The sequence below is a fragment of the Phyllostomus discolor genome, chromosome 6 (assembly GCF_004126475.2).
Source record: "Phyllostomus discolor isolate MPI-MPIP mPhyDis1 chromosome 6, mPhyDis1.pri.v3, whole genome shotgun sequence".
Classification (NCBI taxonomy): Eukaryota; Metazoa; Chordata; class Mammalia; order Chiroptera; family Phyllostomidae; genus Phyllostomus; species Phyllostomus discolor.
In genome coordinates this window covers 102,934,997-102,945,465 of record NC_040908.2, presented here as the reverse complement: position 1 = coordinate 102,945,465, position 10,469 = coordinate 102,934,997, and the positions used below count along the sequence as shown (strand labels likewise).

Here is a 10,469-nt window from a genome sequence, read left to right as displayed (position 1 = left end):
TTGTGAGCTTTTCCTTGATAAACATGTAATATCTACATCAGAGTTCTCTAGGAAGTTAGATTCAGCTTGGAAAATATTCCTTTATTCTAGCAAAATAATTTTATTGATCTAACCTTTTAAATTTAGTTTCTTATGAAAGTCTATGATGAACATAAAGTGTTACAGAGAATTTCAGGTACTACACTTTCTAAAAGTTTATTTTTTAGTTATTTATATATTTTAGGTGTTCAATATTTCTTGTATGATGGCTTATGCTTTAGGGTGGGTAGAAATAGGGGGTTATTTTATTTAAAGAAATGTAACTTGTTGGAGTGAATGATGACTTCATTGCTAATTGACCCTTCCATGGGGTAGATGCTAACTGACATGTCGTTGGTCTTAGAATAAGGTTATGCTTGTGTTTGTGGGTTTTGAGCCACATCAGAAGAAGATGATATCAACTATGAGTCACTCAAAGGATTTCATATTCACAGAGGCTGGCCTAGGGACTATATAAAGAGTGACATTCAAGGAACATGTTCTGAAAAGGAACAGAGTGACTTACATTAAGTCATTCAGGAGAAGTTTAGAATGAAGTTTTTTCTATTGATACTGGTCCTGCAGGCCATTGCTGCTCCTGGAGCTATTTCTTTGATGAGCTCTGAAGAATACAATGAGAAATTTGTTAATGTAAGTATTAATGCTATAGCATTTATCTAGATTGATTTCTGTCTTAAGATTTATTGCATGACCAGTATTATTTTGAGAAGTATTATTTGAAAACTGGTTTAGCAGGGTATTTGATTTTAGCACTGAATTTTTGTTTGCCAAAGAGGAAAGTAATAAAGATGTATTGGTTTCAAAGGAGCATTATAAAATTGGTGGGTGAATTTGTCCCTTCTACTAAAAAGCTTAGACCATGTAGTGTTAGTTCAAAATAATTGGTGTTCTGTTATTTCACATTAACCATTTAATGCTGGTTAATAATCTGAAACTGAAGCCCTGGCTGGCATAGCTCAGTGGATTGAGCACGGGCTGTGAACCAAAGTATCATAGGTTCGATTCCCAGTCAGGGCACATGCCAGGGTTGCAGGCCATGACCCCCAGCAACCGCACATTGATGTTTCTCTCTCTCTCTCTTTCTCCTTCCCTTCCCTCTCTAAAAATAAATAAATAAAATCTTTAAAAAATAATAATAATCTGAAACTGAAACAATGTTGTAATTAATTTAGCCACTTAAGTCTGCCATGATAATTGAAGAATATTCTTTGCTTTCACTATCTCAGATATTTTATTATGAACAGTTTTTAAAATATAACTTTTCAATTTTTTATATGAGTTCAGATGATTTCCCATTTTCTAAGACTGTTTCAACTTTGAATTTGTTATAGTTGTCCATTGTATTGAAGGCTTTCTATTTTTAAGCAAGGAATTTTTTCTCAACATAAATTAATAATTTATGCATCCCAACAATAAAGATTTTGAGGCTTAATGAATGCCATGATGTGCTAGATACACAAATAAGTTCTAAAAAGTAGAAACAAGTTTGAAGGAGTAAAGACATAAAGGTGTTTTCAGTGGGCTTCCAGAAATCAATCTTGCTAATAGTTTATGACACGTCTTTGACAGCACAGAATATTTTTAATTTTTTTCATTATAATTGTATGATACCTGGTTCAAAAACATCAGTGTCCAGTTGAGTCACATATGTAGAGCTCCAACAGAAACCTTTAGATGTATAATAATGTAAAAACTAAATGTATTTTTTCCAGGATTACTTGACACGGTTTTACAGCTTCAGGCCGGAGATAATTCCAATAACAAAAATGAAAGTCAATACAAACTCCATGGAGAAAAAAATTCAGGAAATGCAGCAGTTCCTGGGGTTAAATGTGACTGGGCAACTGGACAAACCGACTCTGGACATGATGCACAGACCTCGATGTGGAATACCCGACGTTCATCACTTCAGCACAATGCCAGGGAGGCCAGTATGGAAAAAACATTTTATCACTTACAGGTGACATCATAGCCATGTGTTATTCTATTTTCTCATAGGTCTGACTTCTAGAAGCCTGAACCATTTAGATATAGCCCTAAATCTGGTAGCAGATAAGAAGCCTTCCTCAACTAAAGTTCAACTATCCTCAACTATCCCTCTGCTAAAGTTCATTCTCTCTGGAAGGGGATACTTCATCCAGGGATTGTTTGACTTGCCAGTCCAGACCACACTAAGAAGGCTGCAAATGAAAGGAGAATGAAGTAAAATCTACAGTAAATAAGACACAGGAGAAAGTTTTATAGAATAGTCAAGATGAATAAACACAGAAGTTTTGGAGAAGGGGCAAAAGTCTTAAGCTTCTATGAATGTAAATCTCTCATAATGGTGACCTATAAATCATAAATAAGAATGAATCAGATTAGATCCTGTTTGAAGAGGAAGCTGTCCAAGGAAAAATGTCTGTAGTATAAAAAGTTATGTTATTTTTCCTTTTATCCAGACAATTTATGAAACGATTCATTCTCTAATGCTGCTAGCAGAAATGAAGTATCATAATAAGACAAAATTAACACATGGTTTCCATATATTTTTCTCTTTTTTCTTTTGGCTGATAAAGGATCAATAATTACACTCCTGACATGAAGCGTGAGGATGTTGACTATACCATCCAGAAAGCTTTTCAAGTATGGAGTAATGTGACCCCCCTGAAATTCAGAAGGGTTAACACAGGCGAGGCTGACATTATGATACGTTTTGTATTTGGAGGTAGAGAACTTGGACTTACTTCATCTGTATCATTTGGCATGACCTATAGCACATCAGGAAGGACTGATTTTCTTCTCTTTTTAACAAGCTCATGGAGACTTCAGTCCTTTTGATGGCAGAGGTGGAATTGTAGCTCATGCTTATGGACCTGGACCTGGTATTGGAGGAGATGCACATTTTGATGAGGCTGAACTCTGGACTAAAAACTACAGAGGTAGGCAAACAAACAAACAAACAAAACACACACACACACACACACACACACACACAAACCCTAACAAATTCTAAATTGCATCATTTTGTTAAATAATTTTGAAAGGCTACCTTCTGAGAAAGAATTATAGGATTAAAAAAACTTGTTTTGATTATAATTTAGCCACTAAATAAAAAGTAACACTTTGTCTCAATTTTATACTCTATAAATTGAGGGTATTAGACTAGATTATCTTAAAGATCCGTTCTTAGAATCTGAGGATGAGCTAGTTGGTTAATATAAACTCAAGAACCTTAAGAACTACAGTACATAAAAGCAAAAGCTGTTAAGTGATCAGTTTTGACAATGCAACCCATAAACTCAAGGCAACACAGATGCTAATTTTGCTAACAATCCTAAAATAGTGTGGTCGTCTTCATGATCCATTATACAGTGATAGTTTCTTAGATTTATAGTAACACAGAAAGATGATGCTATAGAGAATTTAGAGATCCTTGTAGAGATACACAATGTTATATGTCCTTGTAGTCACTTGTTCTGGGACAACAATTTCAGAATACCCAACTGATCATTGGATGATACCTTGTATGTATTTACAGAGTGGCTGTAAGTCACCATTCCTATCAAAGAGTTGGAAGATAGGGATAATTAGTCTCTGTTTGGAGGAACCACTCTCCATTGGAAAGTTGAAACTATCATATCAGAAGCCTTCTTAATCTCTCCACTAGAAATCCTAAATTATATAACTGACTCAGGTGGAAAGTAAATGGAAAGAAAGTCATCAAAAATGTGTTTTATTCAGAATCCCCCTTTCTCCACCTGATAATTATCGACATTAGATAGCAATATTTTATAGATCAGAAAGACTAATTGTTTTAGTCTGACACGTGGTCTAAAACTTACAGAATTCTTGAGTGATAAAAGCAGTTTTACATTGTCAAAAGACAAATGATGTAGGATTAGGCTTTTACTGAGCTGAAAATTCTCAGCTAGACATGTTAAATTTGCCTAAATTTTATGCAAGGGAATTTGAGTTTTATAATAATTTCATCTGATGTGGGAGACTTGTGCTAGTTAGCTAAAATATTTTGGAATTCTAAGGGACCCTGGAAAAATCATTTAATATAGTTTTTTACAGTTAAAGGAAATTAAGATCAAGGGAAAGTTAGTGGCTAACTTGTGGAAAAGCTGGGGTCAGAACATGCATTTTCTAGTTTTTATCTTGGTCCAGTGTGTACTTTCTACCTGTCCACATTGCCTTATTTTTAATTGTTTTGATTATATATTTTCAAAAAGTTAAATTATTTATAAAAATTCTAAATTAAAGTGCTCATTATCAACATAATTTTTGACACATTAAATTAATAAATAATTATTTCAATGGTTGTTAAATTTCTATTGTAGTTTAGCTGATGCAATGCAGGTATTTGGCTACAGAGATGAAAAGGACCCAGTCCTGTCCAGGAAGAGTATGCAATCAAGCAAAACAGAACACAAACAGATATTCATTATTTTAAGATAAGGACCAGTGCTTGTCTTTTATACAAAGTATTATGTGAACTGGGAATAAGATACATTTAGGTTTAGGCCAAAATATAAAAGGCTTTGTTTACTCTTCCCTGTATTATGCAGAGTGAAAAGAATGCCAAAGTCTGTTTCTTTTTCATTATTTGAGAGAAGTTAAAGTATTTCTGAGTTAGTTACGAAACCCCTGTGTTACGAGAAATGTTCCTAGACACCCCCAAGAGAGAAGTGTAGATTCTATGTTCACACTTGGGTGCTGGAGAGTACTTCAAATCCAGGCTCTGAGGCTAGGTGGGATGTGATCCTGGGCAAGACAGTTCTGAGATGCAGTTTTGCCAGAGAAAACAAAAGGCAAAAATAAATGTATTAGACTAGAACACAGATTAAAAACTAACAGTAAGGGGTTAATCAAGTTTTCTTGGATTTGAAAAACTTGACAGAAAGGACACACCCCTCTTTCTTACCTACAAAGGTGCATCTTCTAGGGCATAAAGAATAAATGAACGGGCATGACTATAATTTAGCAGTGTACATGTGCCTAATTTAGAAGCATAGTCTCTTACTTCATTTAGAATCATGTGTAGAAAAATGATGAGCTTTAGAGCCAAGAAATTTGGATTTGAATCTTAGGTTCTTGGGTCATCTCTTAATTTAGTCAATTAATCTTGCTGATACTGTGTCCTCCTCTTAAATAGAGAGTATGGTGGCTTCCTATCAGTTGTATAAGGATTAGACATAATGTGGTATATTTCTCAGTGACTCATAGTACCTGGAAATTAATATGACCTTTTATTTGGGTTAGTAAAGAATGGTTATGAAAGACTTTTTAATATATTCGCTTGAGACTAATCAAAACTGAAAGCAGAATGAAGGAATGATTTAGAGGAAATGAGAACCATTGAACACAGTTATAAGTTATTCTAGAAATTTTCACAATGTAATATATTTCATTTTTGTGATAGTGCATTGGTCCTTAACCAGAGGCAATTTTGTTCCCAAGGGGACATTAGACAATGTAGGGAAACAGTTTGGTTGTAAAAACTGAAGAAGAATTTGCTACTTATTTAATGGTAAACCAGAGATTTCTAAACAACTATAACAAACAACTGAGCTATAGTGTCAATAGTGCCAAGGGTGGAAAACCTTGTGCAAGGAAGAGAAACAAGTGAAGGATTCCCAAATGTTTCTTTTTTCATTGTGTCATATTTAAATTGTGTTATTGTTTTCTAAATGCCATTATATGTCATTGCTCTTTTTCCTTTCTGGTTGGTTTCCTCTTAGGCACCAACCTGTTCCTAGTTGCTGTTCATGAGTTTGGCCATTCCTTGGGTCTTGACCATTCCAAAGATCGAAAGGCCATAATGTTCCCCACCTACAGTTATGTTGATCTCAACTCATTTCATCTCTCTCCTGATGATATACGTGGCATTCAGTCTCTCTATGGTAAGTTGAATTTAGTTACCATTTTGCCTCATAAACATACTCACTCTTATGAATGAATAGTTTTATTATATCTGCATTTGAATAAAATCTTAATATCTATTTTTGTTTTTGAGCCCTATGAAAATTCTGTGAGGTAGATAACACAGATATTATATTCATTTTTACAGATGAGCACCAGTTACCTAGTATGTTAATGCCAGAGCCAGAGGCAGAACTAAGCTTTCTGGCTTCAAATCTGTTCTTTGTATTTAACATAACATTTTCAATTAGAGAAGACACACAGAAAAATAATTTAACTGGAACAAAAAAGCCAGAGTGAATAGATTTTTTTCCTCCATAATGTTGCAAAGAAAATTAAATGTTTTGAAATTGTTGTTCAATTACATTTGTCCCCATTTTCCCCCCCATTAGTCTCCTCCATCCTCCTCACCCTCACCTCCCACATTCAATCCCCTTCCACTCCATTGTCTTTGTCCATAGGTCCTTTATACATTTTCCTTGACCCTCCCCCTTCTTTCCCCTGTTAGCTCCCTCCTCCCTCCCCTCTGTGCACTGTCAGTTTGCTCTTTATTTCCACGTCTCTGGTTCTATTTTGCTTGCTTATTTGTTTTGTTGACTAGGTTCCACTTATAGGTGAGATCATATGGTATTTGTCTTTCACTGCTTGGCTTATTTCACTTAGCACAATGCTCTCCAGTTCCATCCATGCTGTTGCAAAAGGTAGGATTCTTCCTCTTATGATCTAAAGTGCATGTTTCTTTCTAATGCTTCTTAAAATGTTTTTTTCAGGAGGTCCAGAAAAGGACAAACCCTCACCAAATTCTAACAATACAGAATCAGCTCCCTGTGATCCTAATATGAGATTTGATGCTATCACTACAGTGGAAAATAAAATCTTTTTCTTTAAGGACAGGTAGGATCATTTTTATACCTGACCAAGTGCAAAGGTTCTGTCCTAAGGTGTTTTTTTGTTGTTGTTGTTGTTGTTGTCATCATTGTTGGAGAATAATAGAAAATGATGAAAAATTAAGTAGATGAAAATTATTAGTAGGGACTTGGACTTGATTCTGTAGGCAGTGGAGAGATCTTGAAGATCTTGAAGCACGGCAGTGGTATGATTATATTTATGTTTTAACTGGAAAATTGGCATTAAATAATGGGTTTTTAGTAGGAATCTGGGTTGAGGAAAGATAAGTCAGGAAACAGAGAAGCCAGACAATTTTAATCATGATTAAAAATAGTGTCTGGAACCAAAGCTGTGACAGAGTACCTATTTAAAGGATTTGATTCTTGATTAGAGGTAAGGGAATTCCAGGATGATTTGTGGTTTCTGTCTTACAACACAGACTGAAGCAGATATTGGTGGTGTGGGGCAGTATAGAAGATTAATATTTGATAGGACAAATATCCTTCATTTTTGAAACTCAAAAGCTAAGACACTTGAGGATAAGTGACTTTCTTTAGATTACAAAATTAATGAATGGATTTGGGGACCAGACTACAACCTAGATCCCTTGATTCCAAGATCCAGGTTATTTCCATGTAGCAGTTTGCCTGTTAATACCATTGCTGTTATCAAAGCAAAATGATTAACATCCTTTTCTTGTGGTATTCCTACTCAGACATCCATGGAACAGCATATGAAGATCATGGGAAGAAACATTAAATCATTCCATAGGTCCTTTCCACTCACCTTTCATAATGATTCCTGAGTCTACAACTATTTTAAACATGTATTTAATGTTTTACATGTCAGGTTCTTCTGGTCGAAGCTTCCTAAGAGTCCAAAGAGCAATGTTAATTTAATTTCTTCTTTATGGCCAACCTTACCATCTGGTATTCAAGCTGCTTATGAAATCGGTGCTAGAAAAAAAGTTTTTCTCTTTAAAGGTAATTCCAATTTTTAGTTTTGCTATTTAGTCTACTTCAAGGAAGAGAATAAATTAAGGAAACACTACTTTTTATAAATGAAGACCAAAAAGGACTCCAAGTTGTATTAATTGTACTCTGAACTATTACCTAAAAGAGATCGAATACTTAGATAATACATAAAACTTTCAGGAAAAATTTGTAAAATATAGATCATAATACTTGTGGAGAAAAATACAGAAAGAACTATAGGTGGTGGGCCATGTTCAAGAACAAAGAACAATACATTTGGAACTGTGGAAAAAGATTGAGGTTTGTAGTGAGTCAGTACATATTTCTATTACTCTTTCTATATGATTGCAATGTACCTTTTTGTGTTTACAGATGATAAGTACTGGTTAATCAGCAATTTAAAACTACAACCAGGCTATCCCAAGAGTATACATTCTTTGGGCTTTCCTGACTTTGTGAAAAAAATTGATGCAGCTGTTTTTAACCCATATCTCTATAAGACCTTCTTCTTTGTGGATCATCAGTATTGGAGGTGAGCTTTAATGGTTACTAATTTGACCTCTAAGATTTTTGAAATAGGCAATGATTTTTCCAGAAGATGGTTTGCTGTGCAAATTCCCAAACATCCTTGAGCTTTCTGGGAAAGCGATTAAGAGACCATAGGACTGGAATAGTTCTTGTTGATCTAATTTTCTTTCTCTGGACTTTTGGGTTCTGATCTACCAGATAACACACAATGTGTTTTAAAAAGAATACTTTAAATAAAATGTCATGGTATTAATAACAGTGGAAACACATTGGACAATAGTGGTAGAGGTGTGTGAGGCCTGGTCTTTAGAGCCAGTTTAGGGGGTCTACAGAGTTTCAGATTCCCTTCCATAACCATTGGACTCAAGAAGACAAAATGAGGAGACCATCCTCTGAGGGATATCTGACCCTGCAAGGTCTTTACTGACAGGAAATTAGACAACCAGGCTCTATAAAGCAGTGCCGGGCACTGGTGGAAGCATAGTGCAGGGGTTAGGAAAGTGCTTGACTAGAAGTCAGGAAGCCTCAGATTAGAGTCCTAGTGGGACTTGAAATATATCAGTAAACTGTTTAGGTCCTTGGGTTTCATTGTAGGTTAAGCCTTTCTTAGTAAGAGTCTTTCAGGAGAGGGATAGGTGGATTTTGTTGTTCATGTCATGAAATGTCAAGTTTATGTCATGAGATCTATTTCTGATGGAGTTCCTACTGATTTTATGTATGTATGTATGTATGTATGTATGTATTCAGGTATGATGAGATGAAACAATTCATGGACCCTGGTTATCCCAAATTGATTACCACACACTTTCTAGGAATTAAGCCTAAAATTGATGCCGTGTTCTATTATAATGGTAAGTAGATTAGTAGATTAGTAAAGATACTTGAAATCCCCCTTTAAAACACTGTCATTCATATTTTTTTTTGTACCTGCATTCTTTACCTTCCTTTTAGCTCCTTTCACACTTTATGGGTTCTCATGGACTGGGGTTGTGGGTGGGATGAGAGAAGCTTGAGCTCATTTGAGTTTGTGTTTGTGAATGTCTTTAGGCAAGGTGACCCTCAGCAAAATTGTTGAGTGGGCCAAGATATTTTATTTTTTCTTTCCACCCCTATGTTCTTTTCGCTTCCTCCATCAAGAATTCTGTGTGCCCTACCTGAATTCAACTGAGTTCTCCACTTGGAGTGTAACTTTTCAAAACACATCTTCATGTTAACAACTTTCTTAATAAAATTAATGAAGATATTTAATAGTGAAATGATTGGAAGTAGGCAGATATCTGGGCGCCATGGGACCAAGTATTTACATACTTGAATCAAACCTTGTCTAATCTAGATAATCTATAAAAACACAAATCTATGTTATCTTTTTCAAAGAAATACAGCAGAGAATTAAACTATTCATTTTTTTTTAGGGCACTACTATTTCTATCAAGGATCTAATGTACTTGAATACAATGCCGTACTCCATCGTGTCACCAAAAGGCAGAGAAGCAACATTGACTTTCATTGTTAGGAATGGTGTAATTACAGGTGTTTGTCAATTCACTTCAGTTTAATCAGTATAACATACTTGTTACATGCCCAGTGTACCATTAAATCATGACATATATCATAAAATAAAATCTGTAGGACATAGATAAATGATCATATTGGTAAATTATTATACAAAACACATAAGATTTTATTATTGAAAAATCCTCATTGTCAATTTTTACTTGACTCTGCTATTAAGTTTGAAAATAGACATCTTCAGTGGGCAAGAGCATATCTTGGTCCTTAACATCCTTATACTGAGAGATTATAATTATTTCTCTAGCTTAACCAAAATTAAGAAATGATTCATTTCTTTGACCATTAAACATTTCCACAAGTGTATTATTTTAATTGGAGTAAAATTAGAATATTTTAGAACTTAAATAGAACTAAAAATGACAATAATGTAAGATATAATTAAACTTAGAACTTAAAATGACAATAATGTAAGATATTAAATTAAATAATTATGGTGATAATGTAATATTCTGTTGACAATGTGGACTTTTCTAATATTTTGCATAAAGTATATATATTTATGTTGTTCAATAAAAGTATTTAAAGAAAGTATTTGGTTTTTAAGAATTTTTCTTGAAAAAT

The 10,469-nt window shown here is 34.3% G+C and overlaps 1 protein-coding gene across 1 annotated transcript; it reads left to right on the top strand.

Annotated features, from left to right (window-relative positions):
- The first annotated feature begins 540 nt into the window (after positions 1-540).
- Positions 541-10,234, top strand: LOC114500100 (macrophage metalloelastase-like). Its single transcript, XM_028516691.2, has 10 exons — positions 541-669; positions 1,752-1,999; positions 2,598-2,746; positions 2,835-2,960; positions 5,766-5,927; positions 6,717-6,840; positions 7,684-7,817; positions 8,181-8,340; positions 9,084-9,187; positions 9,749-10,234. The coding sequence occupies exons 1-10, from the start codon at positions 571-573 to the stop codon at positions 9,847-9,849; spliced, it is 1,407 nt and encodes a 468-aa protein (XP_028372492.1). The 5' UTR covers positions 541-570; the 3' UTR covers positions 9,850-10,234.
- Positions 10,235-10,469: the final 235 nt, after the last annotated feature.

Bases quoted from the DNA above. Each gene is read 5' to 3' on its own strand.
- LOC114500100 (XM_028516691.2), top strand. From the start codon at position 571: ATGAAGTTTTTTCTATTGATACTGGTCCTGCAGGCCATTGCTGCTCCT. The intron at 7,818-8,180 runs GTAATTCCAATT...TTGTGTTTACAG, and splicing joins AAAAGTTTTTCTCTTTAAAG to ATGATAAGTACTGGTTAATC. The intron at 9,188-9,748 runs GTAAGTAGATTA...ATTTTTTTTTAG, and splicing joins TGCCGTGTTCTATTATAATG to GGCACTACTATTTCTATCAA.